The sequence below is a fragment of the Cavia porcellus genome, unplaced genomic scaffold (genome assembly GCF_034190915.1).
Source record: "Cavia porcellus strain 051 isolate PalLab524CR breed Dunkin Hartley unplaced genomic scaffold, mCavPor4.1 scaffold_9, whole genome shotgun sequence".
Taxonomy (NCBI): Eukaryota; Metazoa; Chordata; class Mammalia; order Rodentia; family Caviidae; genus Cavia; species Cavia porcellus.
Window position 1 is genome coordinate 10,360,895 of NW_026947492.1, and position 28,000 is coordinate 10,388,894.

The following is a 28,000-nucleotide window of genomic DNA, read 5'->3' on the forward strand; positions in this document are numbered from 1 at the left end:
GAAAGGAGCAAAGTGATATGGGAAAGAGCCCTGCCATACTCTCAAGGACAGCTACTCACAGATCTTCCTAAAGACAAAACCAACTTGAAAGCAGAAGTCTCCTCATTATCTTCCTCATTTGCCTTTCTTCTCCCCGACCCCTAAACCCAGGCTTTGCACGAGCTAGGCAAGGGCTCTGTCACTGAGCTACACCCCAAACTCTCATTTACTCCTTCATCACAAACAAGCCTTATTTCTCCTCTCTCTGAAGATCATAACATAAATTACACTACAGAAACTAAAATCCCCTCACTGTGCTACTTTACAACAGTCACCCTGCGGAAAATGTAAGTTCTGACACTAGCATCTCATTCTAAAGGGTTGCCAATTAAGCTGGTCCTTCTCGGAGTAAGGACCTATCTTCTAAGAAAAGTTCAAATAATAAGTCACAAAGTATGAAACCATGGCTTACCCACGAAGAAGGCTCTCAGCAGAAGCAAGGCACCGAGCTCTCCCCGCTGTTTGTCGTTCCTACACTCAACTGAAGATCTGCTACCAGCGCGCTGGGTCAGCCTCAAAGCAACCACATGCGTGTGTGCTTTTGTGCTTTCTGAAGTAGCTGCAGACACAAACAGGAACCACTAAGGCAAGGTTCTCGTTTCAGTCATCTGGCTCATTACCCAATTTTTGTTTGTATTTTCATTCTAAAAGAGGTACTGAATTTGACTTACCAAGGTGAGCCTCGTTCCTAGACCTCTGAAGTCGTCAACTCTACTGCTAGACTGCAAGCTGACTGAGGGATGGCTCTAGAGTGGTTGGATAAGTTAGAGCTCACTAGAGGAACATGTGTGTGTGTGTGTGTGTGTGTGTGTGTGTGTGTGTGTGTGTGTGTGTATGCGCACGTGTGCACGTGTTTGGGTCCTGGGCTTGTAAGAGCTGTGTGTAGAGTCAGGTATGGAACAATGTAAAAGGGACGTCTGTACACTGGAGAGCTGGAGATCCAGTCCAAGGCTGAAGGCCTGGAGCTCACTGCAGACTGCCATGTGAATCCCATGTGAATCCCCTGTCAGGAAGCCTGAGGGCAATCGGATGTCCAAAGGCAAACACCAGAGCACTTCCAAAGAAGCAGAAGTAAGGCTTCCTTCTTCTTTTCCTTTTAGTATCGTCCAGACTAAAAGCTTTTTGGTGCCACCCACACCCAGGGGGCGGGTCTTCCAACACCATCATCCAAAACCATGCTAAACCAGTCTGCTAGCCATTTCTTATTCAAGTTGACACCACAGTTAACTATCACAATCTACCCCTTATCAACTTGACAACCAGACACGTTTTCTTAAACCATAGTCTACAGATACAATAGCAAGTCCGTAATCATGCCTAACATGGTGATTATCCTGCATAAATATGGAAGTACACTGACTCCCTCCTTTGTTCTGATGATGTTTACTCCTAACAGTTCATAATTTAAACATTATGTATAGGTTTAACAATACATACGAACCAACAATGTCTATCAATATTATCAAAGATAATAAACATGCCTGCTTAATATCTGTGTATATATATGCACAAGAATATTAACAAAATAGCAAAGAACAATCACATGGCTGGTGTTTATGACCTCCTTCTTCTATACCCACTCTATACTCCCTTGGTCTTCAGCAAACACCTCAGCAGGTACTGGTTCTTTTCCTGGTGGTGAGACCCATAGCTTCATTCCTGAAGGTTCTGGGCCATTTTTCATCCTGCCTGTGGGTTACCATAGTTTCCCTTTGACCTGAAAACAGGGCGTGATAATACTAGGAGACACATATATTTTTCCTTTCCTCCATTGTGGAGTAAAGTCTAATTTCCTCCTGATGGTCTGGGTCAGTCACCTCTGCCAACACTATAACTCTCTTTTTTAGCTTTCCTTCTCTGAAATTAAGCCTTCAAGGCCAGCGAAACACAAGGCTGCAGGAACAGGAAACAAAAATTTTGCTAGTGGGTCACTAGGGTAGCACTGAGTGGTACCATTCCCACTTCCATCCCTTGATTCATGGACCCACGAACCTTGGCTATGGAAGACGTGGACCACAGAGTAGAGGCTGATTCATAGCATATGCAGCCTTTGATGAACCTTACCCCAGCCCTGAAAGGTATTGTCACCTAGCTGGTGCTATAACTATTACCTTCAAAAAGCCATTCTACCTTTCTTTCAATCCAGCTGCCTTAGGGTGACAAGGAATATGGAAAGACTAGTGAATTTCATGAGCATGAGCTGATTGCCTCACTTCTTTAGCTGTGAAATGTGTTCCTAGGTCAGAATCAATGCTGTGTGGGATACCATGACAGTGGATAAGGCATTCTGTAAGTCCATGTAGTGTAGCTTTATATTATATGCAAGGAAGACAAATCCATGCCCATAAACAGTGTCTATGCCAGTAAGGACAAAGCACTGCTCTTTCCATGATAGAAGTGGTCCAGTATAATTAACCTCCCGTCAGGTCACAGCTGATCATCCCAGGGAATGGTGCCATATCAGGGACTCAGTGTTGGTCTCTGAGGCTGACATATTGGTCCTTGAATAGTGACTCCAGACAGCTTGGTCTTGATGAGTGGGAATCCACATTGCTGAGCCCACACATCCACCCCTGCCACCATGGTCATTTCACTCATGAGCCCATTGGGCAATGACAGGGCTAAAGAAAAATTAGCTACAGAATGGGTCGTTCTATCCACCACCTGATTTTTAGTCTTTTCTGCTGTGGTCACTTTTTGGTGAGCAAGTATATGAAACACAAATATCTTTACATCCATCGTTGGCCCACAAGGAGAGCTCTATCCACATACCACTTCCCCACAGATCTTTGTTACCAATTTTCCAGTTTTGGTCTTTCCGAGTCCATTCAGCTAGACTATTAGACAGAGACCACAAATCAGTATATAGTCACACATCTGGCCATTTGTTCTTCCAGACAAAAGGTACGACGAGTGTATTACCCAAAGTTCTGACCCCTGTGGAGATTTTTCTTCGCCACTGTTCTTTAAGATCCTCTGGAAAGGGTCTGTAGTGGTGCAGCTGTCCACTTTTGGGTGGTACCCGTGTAACATGCAGAACCATCTGGAAACCAGGCCTGGCCTTTTCCTCCTCTATCAGCTGATCACATGGGACACTCTATGGGGCCATTGCTACATGCTGCATAGCAGAAGGCATTTGGGCAACTTCTTCACGTAACTTACTTGTGTCTCCCAGGCTTGCTCAGGCCTTGATCACATATATATCACTTCCATTGTTGCTATGCTTGTCCAATTTCTGACTTTGATGAGCCAAATAGTTTCATGATGGGCAGTTCAGATTGCAAGATAAACCTGTTGTCCCATGGTCAAGCAGTTTCCACAATGTCCCAGTACCAGGTCAGGTCTTGTTTTTCTTTTTTTCTTCCTTCCTTCCTTCCTTCCTTCCTTTCTTCCTTCCTTCCTTTCTTTCTTTCTTTCTTTTTTCTTTCTTTCTTTCTGTGCACCCCCACCAGTACCCCCACCCCCATCTGGCATCAGGAATCCAACTCAGCAACTTGTGCTTGCCAGGCTGGTGCTCATGCCACTGAGCACAGCTAAATCCCCGACAGGAGCTGATTTCCAAAGAAAAAGCAGTTGTCTTCAAGTGATGTCAGGGCCTTGATCCTGTGATTCACCTGCCAGAGCTCCAAACAGCATCCTCAGCTGTCACCGAAGCCTCAAGTACCTTTGGATCTGCTGGAGCGTGTGGCTCCAGAGCCAACCACTCTGGACTTGTTAATGAAGCATTTGTCAGCCAAGGAATGGGAAATAAATCCAACTAAAATGCAAGGTCCCTCTACCTCAGTGAAATGTCTAGGAGTCCAGGGGCATCAGGCATCCAGAGATATTGTCTTTAAGGGGAAGGACAAGTTGTTGCATCTGGCTCTCTACAGTTACCCTCGTAAAAGGCCGTAGGTCCCTTTGAGAAAGAGTGGGAGAAAGACTGACAGTATATGTCTTTGGTAGTACACAAGTGTCCTTCCTCAAGGGGACCTGGACACTTCTTCATTTAAGGGGCTCTGGGTCTCTAAACTGGCTCAAATCAGGAAAATTGATTGAGGGGCCACGACTTCCTGTTACTATGAGTTGAGGTGGGCTTCTGTCCATTGACCCTTATATTTTTCCAGTTATATAAATCTAGGAAAAATTCAGTAGGTCTCCTGCTTCACTTTTGGGAACACCATGGTTCATCAGTTCATGCCGTGGGTCTATAAGGCATGACCACTCCAGTCACTGCCCTCCTCCTGCTGCCCACTGCATGTTTTCTGTGGCTGAGTGTTGCTACTGGACTCCTGTCACTCTGGCATCCAGTTAAGTCCATTGCCCTTAAGTTTCCCAGTTGAGTAACTGTTGTCCCCGTATGTGGCATACAGACAAGAACACTGACAGGGCTCTTCAGTGGTGCTGGTTCTCCCCCTCAGGAATCTGTTTCTTAAGGTATTAGTAAAAGGTACATTTCTAGAGCCTCTTAGTGTGGCGGATTAGATTTAACATGACAAATCCAACCCATTTCCCTAAGCTTTTGAATCCCTTCATCAGCAGTAAACCAAGGCATATCAAGCATCTCTAAATCATTCACAGTGGACCATCTTTTGACCCGTGCTTCTATCAATCAGTCAAATAAACTGTTAATGCTTTTTTTAAAAACTCCATGAGCTGCAACATTAAATTCAGGACCTCTCTGCTTACTTGGCCTATATCAACAAACTCAGCCTGATTCAGGCATATGTGTTTGCCACCATTATGCCATGCTCTTAAAATCCATCCTCTTACCTGCTCATCAAACTTCTGCCTATAAGTGTTAGAAAACTCAAGATCTTTAGGAGTATAGCAGACCCTCCCACGGGTGACACTGTCTCCTGGGTGGGCTTCGCCTTTAGGAGCCTTCGTGGCTCCTAAAGCTAAAGTGTGTGCTGAAGGTGGGTCCTGGAGAGTGTCAGCACTGTCACGCTTGCTAACTGCGTCAGGCAGCACAGGATCACATCCTCAGGTGTAGGGGCTGGAGGTGGGGATGGCGCCGTCACTGTGGATGGGGAAAGCTCTTCCTCCGGCAAAATACTACCATGAGGAGCTCAGTGATTCTGCCCAAACATCTCCACCCCACTTTACAGGTCCCCATTCTTCCCCAGCCAGCGCTCTCACTTCTGCTTCAGATACCTTTCAAGGCTGGACATTAAATTTATGCTGCACTTAAGTCCGTCAAATTACTAGGGCTTGTGTTTGTTCCTGTAATCTGTCCCAAAGCTAAAAGAAACAAGATTCTCTTTCAGGATACATTCAGAAACTTTTAGACTCTTTATGTCTGTCTGGAACTGGAAATCTTATCCTTGAGCTCCTTATTTTTTTTATTCATTTTTCTTCACACATAAAAGACTTTAAATTTTTTTATGCATGTTTGGAGCTCATGATTTCCCTTTACTAGTTTATCCAGAGATGCGAAGACCAACCAGCCAACTCTGCCAAAGATATTTGAAAGTATTATGTACAGACTCACTAAATTTTGCATCTTACAAGTAGTAAATTAGGATAATCAAGTGGATCCATCTTATATATTACTGCAAACAGTTCACACCATAGACACCAGTGCTCCAAAGAGAGATCATGGCAGCTCTAAGAACCACTAAAATCACTGAGAAAATTCATCCTTACAATTCTGTTCTGTAGAACCACTCCTGGTATGAAAAATCTGCATCAGTTACGAAGAACAGATATAACATACAATATACATATATATATATACATACACATACACATATACACGGATTTACAAGGTAAGGCTTACAATGGCTGCTTCAGAGTCAAAGGTGGACAAAAGCCAAAGGTCGTCTGCGTGCTGGAGATCCAAAAACCAGTGAAAAATTGAAGGCCTGGAGCTCAACGCAGAGTGTTGTGTAAGTCCTATCAGGAAACAAAAAGATCTGTGCTGGAATCCTGGAGATAGAAATCCAAAGGTGACGTCAAATACTAGAGCTCTTCAGAAGAAGCAAAAGAAAGGTTTCCTTCTTCTTCCCTTTTATTCCAGCCAGGCTACAAGCCTATTGGTTGGTGCCATCCACCCCCAAGGTGGGTCTTCAGTCATCCACACAGATCCAGAACTGAGTCAAACCAATGTAGGTGCTTCTTGTTTAAGTTAGCATCACAGTTAACTATCACAAGTGGGACCAGGCAGACATTTACTGAGAAAGAAAACAGCTTCATACAAACAAATATAATAAATTTAAGATTACCGCAAAATATTTAACTCTGTTAAAAATACAAAAATCTGTTATTGATCTCTCAATATAGACATGCAACATAGGCAGGAAATCACCCAGCCTCTTTTCCAAAATATGCTTCCCAGTCCTCCAAGCGTCCATGGCCATGGAGGTGCCCTCCGGCTATGAGAGATCAGTGTCTTCAGTACACAGCCAGCCAGTCATCCTCCTGGGGAACATCTTGGGTAGCTTGGACAGCCAAGATAGGAACCCACACTTTCATCAAATCAAGATATCTCTATCGTAGGTCACCATTTCAAAGTAAGTGTTTTTGAACAGAGCTTCAACCTGGGCTAAGCTGACTTAACTTGGGCCTAAGAATACTCCTGTCATGGAACCTGTTTCTGTATTACGTGCAAAGCTGTTGAATAATCATTCTCCTCAAGGAATGCACTGCATGGTCCTTGAGAAATGGTGTGCCAGTTAGCCAGTAATTCCTGTAGTATAAATATTCCCACTGCTGTGGACTAAAAATGGGTGACCAACTTAACACAAGCTGAATTGAACGGCACAGTGCTGAGTGTAGATGGCCCAGCTGAGGATTGCTGTCAGCATAAAAAGATGTGGCGCGGAAGAGTGTGGCGGTGTGGGTTCTCCTAAGCGTTGTTGTTTGGAGCTGTTGATTCTCCTGGAGGACCTTGTGGAGCTTCTTCCCTGATGTGAATTCAGCCATTATCATTGGAGGAGCTCAGGACCTCGTTGCTGAGGTTGTCTGTGGTTCACTTTGGGGGAGCTCTGATCCTTAGGTTGAGCATTGTTTCCTGGTTCTGGAGGGGATGATGTGTGCTGTTCAGTCTCCAGGAGAAGCTTGTCATGCTGGCTTCCTGATATGTAGTTGGCTGTTCTCATTATCAGAGGAGCTCAGGATCTCACTGTTGCTAAGGACAGCTATGGTACTTGTCAGAGGAACCCTGATCCCTATTTTAGGTTTTTTTGTTTTGTTTTGTTTTGTTTTTTTGGTGCCAGAGATCAAACTCACGACCTCAAGTTTGCCAAGCAGGCACTTACACTGCTGAGCTAAAACCCCCGGCCGGGTCCCTATTTTGAGCATTGCTCCTTAGCTCCAGTGTAGAACCCTCAACCTACTGGCACAGCTCCTTCATCCCACTAACCCAGACTTTCTAGCTTCCACCGCCAACCTTTGGCCTTCCCAGTGCAGATCTGTAAAGCAGACTTGCATGAGTCATTGTCATGGGCACTAGGCCTCCAGTTAGACTCTAGGTCTTCCTCTGGACCCATGCAGGACATTGCTGTGGGATCCAGGCCCTTGGCTGGATTTTCTAGGTCTTTAGAGTTGTGGACAGATTTCCTGCACTTTCTTGTATTTAACCATCTGGTTAACCATGGTTAACTCTGGTTAACCATCATAAAATAATATCACAAATTCTGTGTCCTGTATGTAATTGTTCTCCTTGAACCCTTGACTACAACACCCACCTCAGCCTATTCCAAACCATGCACAGATAAACAACTGGGTCACAACATGTCTAAAATGTAAGTCAGCTCTGGCTGTGTGAACCGGCTCCAGTGCACCATAGTCTAGGCGAGTTCTCGCTGGGATACAGCTCGCTCACACAGGCCTCTGGTTCCACACAAACCTCCCTCCCCTTTACATGACAGCTTTCACCTTATACACAGACACACCAGAAGGCAACCAGAAGACACAAAGAAGTTTATTACTATGATGAAGTAAACATATGGAGTTACAATGTCTGTACACATGGAGAACAGTGCAAACCCTGCTACACGCCCCCCCCCACACACACACACACATACACAAAGGAATGAGGTGGGCAGAGGTTAAGAGCCCAACCCTGGAGTCAAGGAACGGGGCTGCCTGTTTGGAAACACAGTTTGAATTGTGCAGTTAGTAACAGTCTTGGCCCCTCCTTATGGGTGTTCTGAAGCATCTGTTTAGAACCATAGCTGAGCGGCTTATTCAAGGTGGGGATTTGGCCTCCAGAATTCTGCTATAAAGTAAGCACATACAACTTTCCCTTTGGAAGCACCAGTGCCCATCTTAGAAAAATGTGTTCCCCAAATGGCTTGAAGTAACAGGTCACAGGGGAAACACAAATCTCTTTAGAAGTTTACATTTTCTAACAGAATTAGGAGTGGAATGCATAAAACTACAAAGTAACTTGGTCACAAGAAAAGACTTGAGCATCAAAGAAGCATTCGGAAGGGCTGCTAACCCCTTCTGATCTCCACGCGGTGTGGGGAGAGCACTGGAACAGCAAAAAGAAAAAAAGAGAATAGCACCTTAGGAAACATTAAAATATTGGATTAAACAAAAAGTACTTTATCTTCCTTCCATCCTTGAAGGCAGGAGTCCATACACTACTTTGCGTTCTTTGGAGAAAAGAACTGTAACCTGGACCTCAATATAAGGGGTGAAAAACAAAATGGAGGGATGGCATAATGCCAGGCAGAGGCACACGCCTATAATCCCAGCACTTGGGAGGCTGAGGCAGGAGGATCACCTCAAGTTTGAGGCCAGCCGGGCCTACATAGTGAGTTCAAGCCAGCCTGAGCTACATAACAAGAGCCTGTCTCAAAAAACAAACCAAAAAAAGAAAGAAAGAAAGAAAAAGAAAAAAATGAGACACAAAAAGTCTCCTTCACAATTGCATCTTTGTCTTTAAATCTCCACACACTCAAATTATTTACTTTCGTTACTCAAACTGTTTTATTTTCTCTGTTGAGTTGTCAGAAATGGTCTCATTAGGTCAGCTGCAGACAACCACATAGTTACCAAGTGGCCCAAAGAATTCAGCTTAACCACTAGACATTTAAGTTGCCAGTCCTAGCTGCTGGCCTTTTTTATGGCCTTACATGACCACAATGTGTAACAATATCCAGATTCTCTAATCTCTGGACAAAAGGTCAGGCCAAATCCATGAGACAAAATGAATGACGCTGGCAGAAAATGAAATCACAAGTGATTTTATAATGTATAGTATAAAATGCTACAACACAAAAACAACCTTTGAACCCCACAGAGAAAACTCTGGCACATCAGATACACGTCTTAAGGGTTTATAGAGAACCCTGTTTAAATTAAAATTTGGAATAGACTGACGGAGGATGGAGGAATGTGCTAAAAGTTACTCAGAGAAGGCAGACAGACAGGTTATACGCAACCTCAGCTCTTCACCTCCAATACTGTGCAAAAGCAGCTTGCCTATATCACAATTCATTCATAAACGGCACCTTTTAGAAATAAAAAAGGTGTAAAGCACAATATAAAAGATGTGACTGTCAACAACTATCAAATTATGCAATAAATCCTCAATAAAAATCTTTTGGAAAGCTTTTCTTCCCTCTGGAAAACGAAGAAGGATAATCCCAGCGCTCAGGAGCCTGAGACAGGAGGGTAACAGCAAATTCAAGGCTAGACTGGACGCCATAGTAAGTTCAAAGCCAGCCTGGGCTACGTAGCAACACCCTGTCTCAAACAAACAAACAAATCAAGAAGGAAACCACAAATTAGTCAGCTATAGGAAAATAAAATAACTAAAACTCTTTGACCCAAATTGTACCTAGCACGAGAAAGGAAAGAATTTCTGTCTCGTAATTCCTTTCCTTAATTGTAAAATATAGATACTTCATTTTATTACTTTAAAAATCCAATCAAAGCAGGTATAGCGACATAGGTCTATAATCCTGGTAATCAGGAAGCTGAGGCAGGAGGGTGGCCTGAGTTCAAGGCCAGCCTGGGCTCCATAGTGAGGCCTTATCTCAAAAACAAAAACAAGAACCAACCAAAGCAAACCAGTGATGCCTGATCCTACCAACTCTAAGGAAAATAGTGCTATGAACTCCAAGTCACCCAAATACAACTAAGGATTAGAACTGTTAAACCGAGTGTTTATGGATACTATACTAACTCACAGCTGAAAATGTTCACGGAGCACAAAACAAAGGACATCTATCCCAAACAATCATTTTGTCTGGTAGTACATCATCAAGAGATGTCAGGGGCCAGGGATGAAGCTCACTGGCACAGCGCCTGCCTGGCAAGCACAAGGTCCTGAGTTCAACTGCCAGTACCAAAAAAAAAAAAACAAAAAACAATGGTGTCAGGCTCCACTTCGTTAAAAATATTATTTTGGCACCAGCAGCATGGCAAACATTTACGGTTCTCCTTCAAATAAGTAAATGAAAACACTATACATTCAAGAGTGAAGGTTAACCTAAAAGAAGCTTTCTGTTCAAGGGAACAATGTCTTCAGTCAATTAGAGTATAACTTATTAAAAGAGAAAGTCAAAAAAAGGGGGGCGGGGGAGTCATGAGTCTCTTTGGAGAGTTTCTAAACAGTTCATAAATATAAAAAGAACATTTCTTCAATAAATAAATGTTTTCTGAAGTCTTGCCAGAGGACGTCCGGAATCTGCCATTCCACTGTCCAGGCCAGCTCCGTCCCCAGAGGCTTCAGCCTCACGCCCCTGGAACGGGATGTCTTCTGTCACTAGGCAACTCTGCTCATTACAGCCAGACTTTCATCAGTACGTCTCATAGTCTGAATCCTGGAGGAAAAAGAATAGTAGGTGTGGTGCATACGGGAAGTACAATGTCACACTCTGAATTTAAGCAGAGACATACACCTGCATACTCTGCGTGGGACTTGGCTTAGGGTGACACAGTGAAATGCCACGGAGTCAACAACTTAAATTCCCACGGACACCACTGACCTCAATACTACTGGGCTAATTTCTGTTTTTCAGCCCTAATTGTTCCCTTTTCCTTGGTAAATTTTTTTTAAATCTTAACACAAGAAAAAGTACCTGCCTATTTTCCTCATCGCTAGGACAAAATACCGGACACCCAAGAAGGAGAGATTTCGCATAGCTCCCACTTAATTCAGGATCAGCTGCTCCCAAGAAGTAACAGTACAGCAGAGGGGCACGGCGGGAGGAAGCTGCTCACATCAAGGGAGCCGGGGAGCAGGGGTCACAGGGAAGAACTAGGGACGGAGAAAAACCTTCCGGGTCACACCCCAAGCGACCCATCTCTCCAGGCCAGGCCCCACCTCCTGTCATCACAGTTAGCTGCAGCACCCCGTGACTCAGTTACCTTTCAAAAGCCCTGCCTATAATAAGCACATGAGGTTTTGGGGGGACGTGCAGCTAAAAACCTAAACAGAGCCAGTCTACCTACCAGGCTGTCTTTTCCCACCGCCCCTGTGCCACTCCGGAACCCTCCTCAAGTCCTTGCACCTACAATTTCCTCCTCCTGAAACGCTCTTCACATTGGTTTGCCCCCTCTTCTCCGAGGAATTTATTCAAATATCATCTTACCCAGGGTGCCCTAACCATCCTATTTGACATCCCGGCCCCCAGCTGGGGACCAGCCAATGGGACAGATGGGTGGGCACCAAGAAGCCTGTAGGCTTCCTGGCTGCGGGAGACGAAATCTTAGTGATCCCCAAATCCCTCCTGAAGCAGGAGAGCATCTGCTGAGGACAAAACAAAGGAAACAAGTACGCAGGGTGGGAAAGACCTTAACTTGCCCCCTCTGTGGTGCCAAACTTGTTCCTCGCTCTGCTGCCTGTTCTTCTGCAGTCGCTGGTCCAAAAAAGTACACTACCCTCCCCCACACTGCTCACGGGTTCCCGAAAGCAGGCTTTGCCCAGTCTGAGGCGAGGACCTCCCGGCTCTCTCCGTCCCCCCAAACCTGCAAATATCTCTTTGCCTTTCTTTATCCCTTGCCATACCCCGCTAAACAGGCAACCAACGGGCTGATCAGCCTTCTTTATAGCCAGGCATCCTAGCTCTCTTTTTTTTTTTTTTTTTTTTTTTTTTTGGTCTTTTTCGTTTTTATCGGTACCAGGGATCCAACTCACGACTGCCTGCTTGCAAGGCAGGTGCTTATGCCGCTGAGCTAAATCCCCAGCCCTGTCTTATTTATTCTTAAAAATGTAGTCAGTGTTTGTGATATAGGGGAATGAAACTCCCGACCTACTGTATATCTGGAACAAGTTCCTGTTCTCTAAAATCGAAGAATAAATTTTAGGAACAATGGAGGTTAAGAGTAGGAATATTGGGGCCGGGCGTGGTGGCTCACGCCTGTAATCCCAGCGCTCAGGAGGCTGAGGTGGGACCAGCCTGGGCTACAAAGTGAGCTGGAGGCCAGCCTGAACTGTAACCGTCTCAAAAAAGACAAAAAAAAAAAAAAAAAAAAAACAGTAGGAATATTTATTGACAGAAAGGAAGCTTGTATCTGAGAGAGAGACAAAAGGGGTCCTGAGTGGGCTACCAAACATTCTGTTTTCTCTCAGGACTTTCACAGAGAAAAACCATGCGGTGAGGCAGGTTTAAATTTGGGGAAACCTGGGAACAAGGCAGAGGGGCAGGAGGTGGGACAGAGCTATGGTCAACCAGTAAGGTTAATTGTTCAGGTAACATTGACCAAATCAGGGACTAATGAGGAAGCCAGTCACATCAGTGACTCCCCTGTAGGGAATTGGGATGGTGACTCCTGGCTTCTCAAGGTGATCCAGATCTAACCCCTAAGGATTATACTTAAGGGTGTGGTGACATGCTTTGCCTCTGTCCTGAGATCTGGCCCACAGCAAGAGGTGTGTGTCCCCTCCAGGGTCACCAGACATCTGGTCCTCTGTGCCTGCTTCTCCGAGGGCCCAGCCCTGTCTAGCTGCCTGTATTTCTAACTAGCTCAGCTGCCTGTAACATTTGTACTCCAATCTAAAAAACTGTGACATTTCCGCTGGGTCTTAGAAGATGAGAGCTTTTGGATGAAGAACATTAACTTCCACAAGGGTAGCGATGTTTGTCAGTTTTGTTTGCAGCTGTTTTCTGAGTAGCTAAAGTGATACACACGGTACACTGTGTCCACTTAAATATGGACACAGTGGACTGCGATGGGAACATGGTTAATGACCACATGAACATTAATAATTTTGTGTTACCAAAATATTCAAACCCCAAGGAGATTTTAGGTCTTCCATCCCCACTGGCACTGCGGTCTTCTCCTCTCACTTTGGATCCTCAAGGGCACAAGAGGAGGAGAACAAAAGGCACTGCGGTGAGCAGTCCAGCGCTCCTGCCTGGCCAGCACGGAAGCTGGCAGTGAGTACAAAGAGGGCTCACGCTGAGGCCCTGCAAAGCCGGGCATGATTCACACTAGACGGCGCTGCTTCTGACTTGTGCCTAACTGCACCGCATCAGAGTCTCTGCTCCTGAGATCCCCGCAAGCCTGTCGTCACAGCTAGCACTCAAAGGAGGAGGGTTGACAGTCTTTTGAAATTTAAATGGCACTCAGGGGTGGTGTTTCCTAGGGATAAAAATGACACTGAGCTACCTAAAAGGTATTAACCTTAATCCCCTGGGAGGTAACAAGGCTCAACAGATAATTAAACCTATGGGACTGGGGATTTAGCTCAGTGGCATAAGCCTTACAAGCAGGCAGTTGTGTGTTCGATCCCTGGTACCGATAAAAAGATTTAAAAAAAAAAAAAGGAAACCCAGGGTTCTGGGTCCAGTGCTTCCAAGTCTCCTAGTTTGAATTCAATGGCAAAAGATACTGCTCCTTCAAGACCTGTTCTCCACACCCTCTTGCCTAGCCTAAGAACACTGCTGCATGTCCATGAGACAGAGAACGAAGGAGCCTGGTTGACCCCTTCCTTGGTGCTACCTGCGTAGCCCTCCCTACCTGGAGGGCGGGAGACCCCCGAAGTAGGCAGGAAGCCGAGAGAGCAACAGTGAACAGAGCCTGGCAGGGACTCACCAGACACTCAGCACAGCGGACACAGAGTCTGGTCATGCACCCGTCCTTCTCCTCCTGGTCAGTGCTGGGGAAAGAACACAAACCAAGTCTCAGACATCACCACCCCTAGTGTGGAGTAGTGGTGACGAACCTATAGCACGTGTGCCACCGTGTGCTACTGGTTACCACTGAAAGCTCTAAAAGGTTCGCCATCACTGGTGGAGAGGAACAGTTCAAACTCAAGTCTTAAAATCACACTCATCCACTACAGATCCCAGTTCTGCCACTATTCACCTGAGTTACTGGACAAATTTACCTCCAGGAGCTTGTTTCCTCATCTGTAAAATACACGCATTATCACTGCACCCTTAAGGCATATGATAGGAGTATAAAACAAATACACGTGACGCATGCATCACAGGGCCCAGCACGTAGTAAGTGTTCAATAAACAGCTGCTGGCCATGACCATTCATTCACTCAGAAAAAGACTGAGCACCTACACCATCTGTGACATCCTGGCGGGCTAGGGACAAAGAAAGAAAGAAAATGGTCCTGGAGACAGCTCAGAGTCTCATGGGGTGAGAGGCCTGCTATAAACTAAACACACATTCTGTAACACAACGTGATCAATGTTTTGACAGAACCGAGAAGAAACTGCCATCGCGGCGGAAGGGAAGCAGTGACTGATTCTCTCTTCAGGACTCAGGAAGTCAGGAAAAGGAACCTGGGCTGGGGCTGATCCTGCAGACAAGCGAGAAGAGGAAGCAGGGCCAAACAGCAAGGCGTGGCGAGATACCTATCTCTCTCTATCTCTCCAGCTATCTGAAATATGTCAGTGAGTGTACAATGGCTAGTGGGGAAGATAAGGTCCCTGTCACTAGAAATGGGGACAGACGAGAGAAAAGGTAGAAACAACGTAACTGGGTCAGGACAGAAGGGTTTTGTGGAGCACGCTTAGAGGTAATGGGCCGGGGATCCCGGGCAAGGGCAGGGGCTGAGCTCAATTCTAGTCAGAAGGAAGGAGGCAAGGAAGGACAGAAGGAAGGAAGGAGACACAGACACTGATATTTTTGCCAGTAGTTCTTCTTCTCACATCAAAGGCATTCTCTCCATGAAATAAATGTACACACATAGACAAAGTTTTTGAACCCTTTCGAGGTAAGACTCTCTCAGTTTAAGAACCCCTGATACAAACAATAAAGAATTTATTGCTGGGCGTGGTGGTTCATGCCTGTAATCCCAGCACTCTGGAGCTGAGACAGGAGGCATCGTTGCGAGTTCGAGACCAGTCTGGGCTCCAAAGTGAGCTCAAGGCCAGCCTAAACTGCATAGCGAGACCCTGTCTCAAAAAGAAAAAAAAAAGAACTTGCGGGATTTTTAACGTAGATTTTTGTTAATCTTTTTTTTTTTTTTTTAAGGTAGATATCATTTTAGGGGAAAATGGACTGTGTGTAATGAGTGCTTTTTTTCTCTGTTTTTTTTTTTTGGAGACAGGACCTTGCTATGTGATTGAGGCTGCCCTTGAACTCACATTGTAAGCCAGGCTGTCCTTGAAATCGCTGAGATCCCTTGCCTGTGCCCCTCGAATGCTGGATTACAGATATGCCACACTCAGCTAACACACTAGCTGCTTCAGGGCATCTGCTGACCAAGAAGGGTAAAAACGGCATCAGGGAAGCCAGGCTCGGTGGGACACACCTGTTACCACAGCTTCCCGGGAGGCTGAGGCAAAGGCTCTCAAGTCCGAGCCTGGCCTGGGCAATGAGCACGACCCTGTCTCGAAATGACAGCTAAAGCGCTGGAGATGGGGCCCAGCAGGAGAGACCCCAGTCCTGCCAGGAGAAGGAGAAGGGGAAGAGAAACTGCGGGCCCTCCTCCCAGGACTCCTCGTGGAACACTCTGTCCAAAATGAAGTTTCCACCCAGAGCGAAGCCAGCCTCAAAGCGGGGCTGAGGAGGACCCGGGCAGCCGCGCGCTGCAGGGCACATACTCGTCTGAAACCTCGATAGACGATTTCTTGTAGCCACACTTGCTCCTCTTCTTCAGCCCCGCCGCCTTCCGCCCCATTCTCAGCAGCAGCACGGCCACCACCACGGCGGACGGGATGAAGACAAGGACGGAAAGCAGGGTCACCGAGGACAGCATGGTGCCGAAACCTGCGGGGAGAGAAGCAGGTGTCTGGGGTGCTGGTGACCGGAGCTAGGCTCTGCTTTCGCTCAAGGACTTCTGCTTATGAAGCGATAAATTCATTATGGAAAAGACACAAAACACACAAAAGTAAGCTGAAGACTAAAAAGGGACCCATAACTCTACTACCCAGGAAAACACACTGGGATGTGGCTCTTCAACCTTTCGGCAAGGTGCATGGTATACGTACGAGGGTCCGCATGCGAGTGGGCTGTGTATTCTTGGAAGTACAAATCGTATTTTACATAGTATTTTAATACATTTTACATAATATATGGTAAATATATTTTTGTTTTGTTTTTGTGGTACTGGGAATTAAACCTAGGATCTTCACATTGAGCTACATACCCGGCTCATTGCTTATTTTTTATTTTGAAGCAGAGTCTAAGTTACCATGGTAAAACTCTATCTTTTTATTTGTTTTTTTGTTTGTTTGTTTGTTTTTGGTTTTTTGTTTGTTTGTTTGTTTGTTTGAGACAAAGTCTTGCTAAGTAGTTCGGGCTGGCCCTGAACCCGCAGTGATCTTCTATGTCAATCCCCGAGGTCGGGGACTACAGGTGTGTGCTACCACACCAGGCTATGAGACTCAAGCATTTTTGAGGCCTGTTGGCACATGCCTATAATCCTGGCACTCAGGAGGCTGAGGCAAGAGGACTGCTGAGTTCAAAGCCAGCCTCGGCTACATAGTGAAACCCTCTCTCAAAAAATAAATCAAACTTTTGATATTTTTGCCTTAGCCTCCCAAAGCACTGGGATTACAGGCCTGTGTCACAACATCCACTGATAAATGTTTTCGTGTAATTAAAAAAAATTCCTTCTGGGGGGCTGGGGATTTAGCTCAGCGGCATAAGCGCCTGCTTTATAAGCAGGCAGTCGTGATTTCGATCCCCGGTACCGATAAAAAGCAAAAAGACAAAAAAAAAAAAAATTTCTTTCTGGATGTGAGGTTTAAAGTGTGATATTACTCCACACTGAATAACTTATTGAATCAACTCTCTAATGCTGGACATTCGAGTTATTTCAAATTCTTTGAATCTGTAGGTCACATTAGGATAACCAAGCTTATATATAAATCTTCATGTTTAGCTCTACTTCCTTAAGATAAAATTTTACAACGACAGGACCAAAGGACACACTCTAAGGGATCTCTGTTGCCCAAGTGCCTTCCAGAAAAGCATCGCCAGGTCTAGTCTTCCAGCACTGAGACTGTGCCGTTCCTCCAAACCTATGAGTGACTGTCAAAGGAGATAGAGACAAAGATAATAAAGAAAAACAGAGGAGGAGAAAAGAGAGAAAGAAGAAGGAACAAAGGAGGGGAGGAGGGAAACAGGGAAGAAAAGAGGAAGAGAAGGTAAGAAGGGAGGAAAGGAAGACTTGAGAAATGATGCAGCAACCATGATGATCGCGGTTTATCCCTAAGTCTCTGGTGCAAATCCAGTTCAGAACTGGAATGACCACTGAACAGTCACCAGGGAAAACACAGAAAACAAGGTCAGTGCTTAATCCTCTCCACTTGTTCAAGCCAACAGGAAGCTGCTATTCTTTGAGGCATGAAAGAAACACACCACCTCATGTCATTACAGGGACCGCCCTTTCGACACAGGCGAAAATGCTGGCTCATTACCGGGAGTACAAATACGTTAGGGAAACCGGGGCCACCTTACTTCACAGAGGTAGTAACTCCATACATCACGCAAGGCCTTTGGCCACCTGAAGGCCAAATGAAAGAGAGATGATGGGGAAACCATCATCTTTATTTCAAAATAAAGATCAAAGGGACCGGGGATACAGCTGAGTGGCCCAAGCGCCTGCCTGGCAAGCACAAGGTCCTGAGTTCAACTCCCGATACCTTAAGTAAATAAGTAAAGATCAAAAGTTCAATTTAACAGACATACAGGGATAGCAAAAAAACAAAAAGGCCACTTTGAAACAATGATCCAGTGCCCCAAGTGGCTTACCCAAAGAAATGACTTCACTTAAAATGAGGACTCCAGAAAACACCAGAGTGGTGACCCAGCACTGCGGAAGAAGGTGGCGATCCACTTACCTCTTTCTGTGACTGTGAGCTCTGTGAGGGGAATATTATGGTGCACATCTGGGGGATTCTTCACAGAACAGCTGAATGTCCCGTTGTCCTTCAGGGTGGGGTTGCTTATGCTTATGGAGGCGTCGCCTCTGTACACATCTCCAGCCCAGGAAATCCGATTCCGAAACGTGCCTGCCGTGGTTGGGTACTGGAAAGACTGATAATGAAAAATCTAAAAAGCAACACCATGAAAGAAACAGTTAATTTGCAAAACAAACTGACAATGCAGAACTAACGGGCTCAAAGTAAAACACAGCGGTGTAATGGGCTTTTCAGTTGGCAAGTTCTTAAATGCTTTTTCCCTCCATCATGGAATAGAGAGAGAAGTTAATAAAACGGATTTAAAAAGGGACTGATAAGAGAATGCTTAGTCCCTAACTCTTGAATCTCTTCTAAACTCTTCACCAAGTCTAATGTAAATAGCCTTCAGTCAGGGGGCAGTTTCACTCTCCAGAAAACACTTGGTACTATCAGAACAAAAAATATCTATTTTTAATTGACAAATAAAAATTTCACATATTTATGGGGTAAAATGTGACTTTCATTTTCATTGCTGGGAACTGAACCCAGAACTTCATACAAAGCTCTACCTCTCTGCTGCATCCTGAACTGCTTTCAAATTTCTGAGGATGTTCCATATGACTTTCTAAAATGGTTCTACTCATTTACATCCCCACTAACAGCGGATGAGGGTTCCTTTTTCCCCAATCTTTGCCAAAACTTGTTGTAATTTGTCTTTTTTACAGTAGGCATTCTAAAAGGTGCAAAGTAGCTTCTGATTACAGTTTTAATTTGCATTTCCCTGGTAATTAGAGTTGGGTAGCATTTTTCACGTATCTGTTGGCCATTAATGTCTCTTCTTTTGAGAAACACCTATTCAGATCCTTTGCCTGAAACAAACAAACTGATTTGTTCGTTCGTTTGTCTGTTTCAGTGCTGGGCTCTGAACTCAGGGCTTCAAATATAGTAGGCAGGAGCTGTACCATCAAGCTCCCCACAAGTCCCTGCTTTTCTGCTATCGAGATGGAGACAGTCTTGGTTGTCATAGAAGGGAGAGGAGCTACTGGATCTAGTGGGTAGAGGCCAGGGATACTACCAAACCTCCTGTAATGCCCACACAGCAAAGAATCACCATCCTCACAGTGTCAACAAGTTGCTCTAAAATAACACCTATTTTTTCTGTTTTTCGTTTTTGTTTGGGGGGGACTGGGAATTGAACTCACGGCCTTACAGCTGCCAGGCAGGCACTTATGCTACTGAGCTAAATCCCCGGCCCTCTAAAATAATGTCTAATGTTTTATAGCACTTTATTGTTTGCAAATGACTTCCACACACTTACTCAAAGGAGACTCATAACAATACTAGGCTATACGAGGAAGGTATAATCCAATCTACAAAAATGGAAATAAGACCAAAACCAAAAGACTATGTGAGTTTCTCAAAGACAAAATTAGTATGTGACCGATGGGAGATTTTTGTTCTTATTCTCAAAATCACTGGCAGGAGATAATGCAGCCCAGCATCTCTCAAGTTACCTCCCTTGGCAGTTAATGTAAACCCTAGGTCAAATGTTACGATGGGCACTCAATGAATCCATGCTGAATTTTAAAAAATACTACGTTGGAATTGGTGCCCTGACACCTTACCACCAAAAATACCTAATGACACCTAAAGGTGAGCCAGGCAGGTGCGTTTTTCTCTTACAAGGTAAGCTTTTCTCTTACACAAGATACAAGGCTTCCCTGTTCCTTCTTGCTTGGTACCTTCCGGCTTAGGAAATCTCGCATGTAACCACTGAACTGCCCAGTCTTAAAGCGTAATTCCCCAGAGGAGACGATGAGTCATTGATTAGTTCACTGTTCATTCACGTAGTCAACAAATATTTAGTGCACACCAACTATGTTCTAGGCAACACGTTAGTAAAAACATACTGGCATGGTCCCTACTCTCGTGAAATTTTTCACTTTTGTGGTCAATACAGATACTAGGAAATCATATGCATACTGAGTGCTCCAAAGCGGCAGGTAAGAAGGCCTCTACCACTGATATCGGCACCAGGGTGAAGGGGTTTTGCCAGGTGTGGTGGAACCTCCAGGTTCCATCTAAATCAGTGACACTGAAATGCTGGTTAACTGATTAGGGACCCTGACTAGCCACGTGACTGCATCACTACGTTACATGACCTTAAGGGCCCACTAACTCCAACGTGGGTGAGTTCTGACCAGTCTCACAGAGAAGGGTACCGTAAGAGAACGGCTGTTTGTGTAGAATGCTTCTGAACCAACATGCTCCCCGCTGCTTGCTCTGTCCTGGTTTTGGCTATGGAGGTAGAGCCAAACAAGGCCAGCCGTACTTTCCTGACTACTCAGGACAAAGCGACTACTTTTAAGTCTAAAGAAAGCAGCCATTCCTACATAGCTGGGCGTGTGCTACGTAGTCTTCAGCAATGGCTCCTAAAACAGAATTCAAAGCTTCTGTGTCCACAGGAAGGGAACGTTTTTCCAGTGAAGGAAAACAGAATAAATAAACTAAGAATACTTTCTTTTTTTTAAGAATACTTGCAAAAATCCAATCAGTTACATAGCTATGGCATTCACACTCTTGAACAGCATGCATTCTGAGCTAAGCATGCTGATGGAACCATAAAGAGACTTTTTATAGCACTATAATCTTCAATTAGACACCAACAATGGCATATGAATCATAAATGTGTTTTATATGTGTGACTAAGTTTCTAATATGACAAGACTATCACTGACATCTGTCACCAAGTGCCATCATTTCCTTCAAAGGTAGCTATATAAATCACTGCAGATGTTTACATGCTAGCAGGAGAAGCCAAGATAAATCTATAGACCACAGACATGCAAACAGATACACACCCATTGAGCCAACTCTACTCAACAGGAAATGAGCAGTTCTAAGAAAAAGTATGTCTGTGACCTACAGAATTTTTCTAGCCAATAGTTCTGCAGATACTCTTTTCAATACATCAAATCTAGAGATGAAATTATAATATCACACACAAGAAAAAACGGAAACAAAATTAAACCACATTTTCTCTTGGTTTCTGACAGTTTTTTCCTACAGGTCAAGTGTAAACTTCTTATGTAGAAGCATAAAAAGTCTTACATGATCAAACCAGTGTCATAGACGGCAGCAGCTCACCCCTTTCCATTTACACAGAAGCTCATTTCTGCTCTGAGAGGTCCTTGGGTGTGCATGTGAGTTGTAATAAAAGAATTCAAACACTGCTCAGCCACAAGACTCAAGGAAACTTTTTTTATGTTGGTATCAGGAATCGAACTCAGGGTCTTGTGCATGCAAGGCAGGCTGCTAAGCTACATCCCTGGCCTTCCAGGAAACTTTTTGAAAAGAACCACTTACAGTCTCTGTGCGACTGCTGCTGGGAGGGCGGTATGTCCAATCTATGGTCAGTTTTTCAGTAACTGGAGAGGTTGACTTGAAGGTGCATCTCAACTTGATCTTTTCTCCAATGTAACCTCGTACGTGAGCATCTGCTTTAATCTCCAGGGAAATGACGATAGGAACACCTAATCAAAGGATGACCAAACACCTAAGTGTATTTGTTTTCGTGATATGAGTGCACAATACAGGCATGTCATTTATCATGCTTAGGGGTCTCAGCAAAAAGCCAGAGCATCCCACATCTTCCCAGGCAAGGTCACACAGACAAAGAGCCAATGTCTGCAGTAATCTAGGAGAGCATTTTCACCTTTTGCAATCTTAAATCATAGATGGAATACTTGGGTAAAATTCTAAACCAGGCTTGTAGCCAAACTAAGTACAAACAGGTGGGGGTGCCCACAGCAAACTGAAAGGCAGCATCATCCTCACTCTCAATCTCCCCATACACCCCCCCAAACACACACACACAGGCTCCAGGAACACAGCAGCTTTCGTGGGGCTGGAGGCCCTTACAGCAAGTACACGATGCGGCGTGAAGCTACCACTGCCTCAAGCGTCAGCAAAGTAAGAACAGAGAACAAAAATTGCTTCTGTTTTTGATTCACTGCCCTAATGTTCTTAGTTTCCCTTGTATTTCTTAAAGCTGGTAATGAATCACGTAACAAGTGAATTATGAGCTGGGTGTGGCAGCCCTGGCTGCCTGTAATCACAGCACTCGGGAAGGCTGAGGTGGGAGGATCACAGATTTCAGCCTAGGCTGGGCAACTTCGTGACTTAGCAAGGTCACGTTTCAAAATTTAAAAAATAAAAAAAATTCTAAAAAGGAGCTGGGGACGTAGCTCAGTGTGAAGGTCCTGGGTTTAATCATCGGTAACACAAAAGAAAAAAATTTTATTATGGGAAGGAAAACAAAATGTAAAAATAAGGTGACATTTTTAAAAGCTTCTAGTGACCTCCTCTGTAAAAGCGCTCGTCCCCAGTAGCGCCCTGGCAACAGCTGGTGCGGTGATTAAGTACGCAGACTCCTACACCCCTGGGTCCAGCCTGGGTCCAGACTCCCACACCCCTGGGTCCAGCCTGGGTCCAGACTCCTACACCCCTGCGTCCAGCCCTGGCTGCCTCTGCAACCTCAGCAAGTTACCCCAACCCTCTCCCTCCTGACTGCAGGCTGACGGGAGCTCTCACCTCAGAGGCTCACTGTGAAGGGTAAAGGATTAAGGAGAAGCCCTCCCAAGCCCGAGGAAACACCCAGCACTATAACTCACTTCCCCAGGTCTACACTCGCTTCACCCTTCCTGCCACAGGCAGCCCCGAGTCACCAGCTCCTCCGCTCTACTCTGCCTGCTCTGAATCATTTCTGTTCCTCTCTAGACAAGCTAGTCCGGCCACATTCCTCTCAAATGGAGGAGACCGAGACTGACTGCACTAATAAGAACTCTCCCAAGAATCAGCCCATCCCACAGACAGGATTATGCTGCTTCTTCCACGGCGTCCTTTGTCTCTACCTGTGCTAAGTTTGTTGTTTCTTCTGTTTCTGCAGATGCTCTTTCCTCTCCCTGCAAAACCCCCATCCCTCTGTCCCCAGTAAGCCCTCACGCCTGATTCATCAGTGTGAAAAACATCTTTATTCATGGCTCAAGACTCAGTCTAAAAACTGGAATAAAGAAATGAACAGATAGGGGCTGGGGATTTAGCTCAGCGGCATAAGCGCCTGCCTTGCAAGCAGGCAGTCGTGAGTTCGATCCCCGGTACCGATAAAAACGAAAAAGACAAAAAAAAAAAAGAAATGAACAGATAATCTACACCAAACAGGGCAAATCCTTTAGAGCTTTCAATGACAACAAACAGCCCGCTGAGACACAATTACCATGCATTTGCCACCACTGACCTACACTGTCTTTTCATCCCCGCCCCTTACACTAAAACAAAAGTATAGTACAGAGGCTCAAAGTATTTACGATTAGCCAGATTTGAACTTGGGTTCTGCTTTAGCTATGTTCTGGCTATTAGACCTTGATCACAGTGCCTAACCTCTTCAAGCTTCAATTTCTATGCTTGATCAGTGGGAACAATAACCAAACTTATTTCTCTGGATCATTCTGAAGACCCAACACAATTTTAAAAGATAGCATATGAGTTGGGTATCATGGCCCACAGCTGTAATCTCAGCACTCTGGGAGGCTGAGGCAGGAGCGTTTCAAGTTAAAGTCCAGCCTGGGCAAATCTGGAACTTAGCAAGACCTTGTCTCAAAAAAAATATATTTTTTTTAAATGTTGGGGATATTTCTCAGTATGAAAATCCTGAGTTCAATTTTCAGTGCTGGTACGGAAAAAACAGCATAAAAATGTTTACCATAGCACCTAGAATAAAAATGTTCAATAAATGTTAGCTATTACTGTTTTTTTTTTAAAAACATCACACATATCCAGACAGGAACAATCTGTCCTCAAACTTCTGCCATTCTGCTGCTTACCATTCAGCCCCGCTCACTATGCCTGCAACGTCCTGACATGTCCCAAATGGACCATGTCCCCAGCACCTGTGCCTTCCTTTAAATAAATCTTTGGAAGGATGTTCCCATCTCTTCTCACCCTACCTGGGCTGTTCTCCACCACACCATAACCCCAAAACACACACACACACACATCCCTTCAAAACCTGCTCAAATATTGACATATTTTGCAGCTCCTGCCCAATTCCCTCATGAAGCTCAGTTTTCCTTCCATGATCTTATAATACTTCTATATCATGCTACTCCAGCAATACGCCATTGATTGCACCTGATTCTTTTTCTTTTTGAGACAGGGTCTCCCTATGCAGTTCAGGCTGGCCTTCAGCTCACTTTGTAGCCCAAGGAGGGTCTCAAACTTGCAACGATCCTCCTGCCTCAGCCTCCCAAGTGCTGGGATTACAGGCATGCGCCACCACACCCGGCCTGACCGCACCTAATTTATAACATCTATTTCCTCCATTAAATGCAAGCACTTCCAGAGCAAAAATTCAGAGAGATTCAGAGGCATAGGAAGACTGGAAAGAGACAGATAGGCTGCTCTAAATTTTACTAGGGGAATAAAATGTGCTCATTAACCAACCAGTCCCTCTCTATCACCTCCCTTCCAGCATTTTCAAGGCCCTTAACTCCCTTCGCCTCTATCTTTCCACTACGCTCATTCAGGAAAAGCTCTGCTCTTGATGACCTCTTCTGCACTGGGCTGGTGTCACACGAAGAGGAAAAAACTTACACAACTGCAGTTACGATGGGGAAATTAATGTGCGAGAAGGGTGGAGCCGGCAATGACTCCCAGGTCTCCGGGCTGCTGATCACTGAGAGAAGACTGGAAATGTACCAGGCTTGGCAAGAGAACCCGGGTTGGATTCTGGATGAATTTAAATGTCATTGAGATGGAGATGCCCAAGGGATAATATCAGAGGGATTGTCGTTTAGGGAAAGGGTCAGCAAGCTATGGCCATGGACCACACGGAAGCAAACTGATCTCACGGGACAGGGCAAACCAAGAACAGCTGACACCCAGCCACACTGTCAGCTAAGAGCAAAAAGTGCTTTCAGCACCTTTACATAAACAAAATTTTATTAGAATAAAAAAGCCATCTAGGTTCATTTGTTTACACATTGTCTATGGATGCTTTTGCACTTTTTCCAGAACTGAATAATTCCAACAGAGACCACGTGCCTGCAAAACCTAAAATATTGGGCTGGGGATACAGCTCGGCAGCATAAGCATCTGCCTGGCAAGTGCAGGGTCGTGAGTTCGATTCTCTCTCCCCTCCACAGCTCTGGCAGTTCCTATCAAATTCCTTTCAAAACCTTCCATTTTGTAACCCAGTGTTACAGTCATTCAGGAATTTCTATCTTTGTCTAATGTCCTTACAGAAATTTATCTTTTAACCTAAGTCGAAAAGCATTCTGATTAAGTGAACATGCTAACTACAAATATATCCGTTAAAAATTCATAAAAATCCATCTGAGGAAAAGAACTGCATTTTTAACATAAGTAATTTTATACATGGAAGAAATTAAATAAATATGATGAAACAAATATTCCAATTTTTTTTTTTGAGACATTTTTTAAGTAGTGAAGACTAGACTTGAACTCACTTATATTGCCCAGGTTGGCCTCAAACTCATGGCAATCCTCCTGTCTCAGCCTCTCAAGTGCTGGGATTACAGGTGTGTACCACCAAGATTCCAATTTTATAGACCATTTTCCAAATATTAATTGGTCAATCCTTAATTCATATAATTGCACATTTACATGGAAAAATAAATATATAACACTAGGCTCCCTAGTCTATCATTTCTATGCACTATAACAACTGTTACAGTAAGACCAGATGTGTAATTTAAGGAGAATTCAACCAAGGTAGTAATTTAAGGGGTCTTATCTTTGAGGACAGGGGGCAAATAAATACTGGTACAAAACCAGGGTCTACCACCTAACAGATTTAAAAATAAGACCACCAAAAATAGATGAAACATTGAAAACATGCTAAGTGAAAGAAAAAAGCATGATCCCATTTATAGGAAGTGTCTAGAACAGGCAAGTCTCTAGAAACAGAGAGTAGACTGGGGTTGTCACGGGCTGGGGAACGTAAGAATGAATACCAGGATTCTTCCTGGGGTGATGAAAATGTTCTAAAACGGATTCATGTAACTCTGTGAATCCTAAAAACTACTGAATTGAACATCTTTAAATGGGTAAATTGTGAATTATGTCTGAAACTTATTACTCCAAAAAAGCAAAATAAATCTACTCAACAAGTACACAGATCATAAAACCAGTTTTAGTGTTTGAACTACTTGGTACACTGGATTTCAAGGAACTCTTTAATGTAACATGACATTAGGTTTAAGAAAACACTCATCATGCTCGTAGGTCCAGCACTTGGAAGGCTGAAGCAGGAGGGCTGCCATAAATTTGAGGCCAGCTTGGGCTACACAGTGAGTTCAAGGCCAGCCTAAACTACATAGTGAGACTCCATTTCAAAATAAAAAAACAAGATACACTTATTTCTAGAATTTTCTTCTTCAATGGGACAATATTTGAACATTTCCCATGATGAGGGTAGATAGTTTACATAATTGACAATATGATAGCCTAAATACTATATTATACAAAGAATTTAGCTGAAAAAGTTGGACACTTGTGATAACACGGGCAGCTGGGAGGTATCGGGGAGTATGTTGGCAGCAAAAGCACTAGTCATCAGGTAGATAAAAACTTTGGAGGCCTATTGATGAGATTTAAAGCACCTGAGATCTTTACATTTATAAAATATTAAAGGTCCCTGTTAGAAATCCCCATTACTTACAGGGAAATTTTGTGAGGCTAATAATTCATTCTAATACTAGTTAGCTACACTAATACCTAATTTTCAAAAAAGCCACATACACCAAAATCCAGGAAATAACTGCTTTTCAAAGTGAAGTTAATTAGGTTGAAAAGTTTGTAATTGGAAAACTGCATAAAAGCCAAATGTGTCCAAAATTTAGTGCAATGTTATCTTGTCAATACTGTAGTTCTGGTATTAGTTAAAAGATTAAAATTTCAAGAGTCCATGTTTTTTTCATATTTTAAATGTTTCAAAAACACTAAGACTACTTTTTCTTCAATAGCTTCTCTATTACAATGAAACCACACTCCTGTCACAAATACACACTTTATTTTATACTCCTGCTATTCATTTACAAACACGTGCAATTATCAAACGTCATGATTTTATTTCTCAAATGTACTGGGTCAGACCTCCTGACCATTAGAATTGCCTTCCCCTAATCAGGGTACAAAGCACTCAAGACCCCAGCAGACAATCACTACTGTCTCATACAAGACAGCGTCAGGAGCTTCCAGGGTTTCTGAGTCGGTCATCACCAAGACAGTGACAAATCACACAAGGTGACCAGCTGTGCTCCCACAGCTCAGGAAAGTCTGGCAAGACAGCAGCTCTCCACAGCGGCAGGTGTTAACCAGAATAAAAACTCTTCTGCCACACCCTCCCTGCCTTCCTGCCCAGAAGCCTGCCAGGGGCTTTCCTGAGAACCCCCACCCGGAACCGGAAAAGCCACCCTCCTCCCGAAACCCCCCGGCCGGAAGTGGAGCCCCGCCGGCGGCCGCACTCACCCTGAAAAATCAAGATGCCCAGCAGTGGCAAGAGAGCGCAGCCGCGGCCTCCAGCCGCTCTGCTCCGCTGCATCCTGACAGTTCTTCAGATCCTTGCACCCCTTGTTTACAGCTCCCCGCACGGCACAGGTAACACCGGAAGTGACGTCGGAGTGGGC

General features: G+C 44.5%; 2 protein-coding genes across 3 annotated transcripts in view; both read right to left on the minus strand.

Moving 5' to 3' along the window:
* Jaml (junction adhesion molecule like) overlaps window positions 1-573 on the minus strand; it is a 28,145-nt gene extending 27,572 nt beyond the window's left edge. The window contains exon 1 of the mRNA XM_003472659.5: window positions 452-573. The gene's annotated coding sequence lies outside the window, so the exon portion shown is untranslated. The remainder of the gene's footprint in view (window positions 1-451) is intronic.
* Window positions 472-27,980, minus strand: Mpzl3 (myelin protein zero like 3). 2 transcript variants are annotated; one of them, XM_063255860.1, is made up of 6 exons: window positions 27,843-27,980; window positions 21,660-21,826; window positions 18,234-18,444; window positions 15,990-16,155; window positions 14,020-14,083; window positions 472-598 (listed from the first exon to the last, which is right to left on the minus strand). In XM_063255860.1, the coding sequence occupies exons 1-6, from the start codon at window positions 27,913-27,915 to the stop codon at window positions 554-556; spliced, it is 726 nt and encodes a 241-aa protein (XP_063111930.1). In that variant the 5' UTR covers window positions 27,916-27,980; the 3' UTR covers window positions 472-553. The 2 variants fall into 2 exon arrangements, with proteins under 2 accessions (XP_063111930.1, XP_003472849.1); XM_003472801.5 differs by lacking the exon at window positions 472-598 and adding an exon at window positions 7,930-10,802.
* Window positions 27,981-28,000: the final 20 nt, after the last annotated feature.

What these genes read in the sequence shown, in the direction of transcription:
- Mpzl3 (XM_063255860.1), bottom strand. Translation starts at nt 27,915, where the DNA reads ATGCAGCGGAGCAGAGCGGCTGGAGGCCGCGGCTGCGCTCTCTTGCCA. An exon ending in GGGCATCTTGATTTTTCAGG is followed by an intron (nt 21,827 to 27,842) that starts GTGAGTGCGGCC and finishes TCCTTTGATTAG; the next exon opens with GTGTTCCTATCGTCATTTCC. An exon ending in TCCGCTGTGCTGAGTGTCTG is followed by an intron (nt 599 to 14,019) that starts GTGAGTCCCTGC and finishes TTGTGTCTGCAG; the next exon opens with CTACTTCAGAAAGCACAAAA.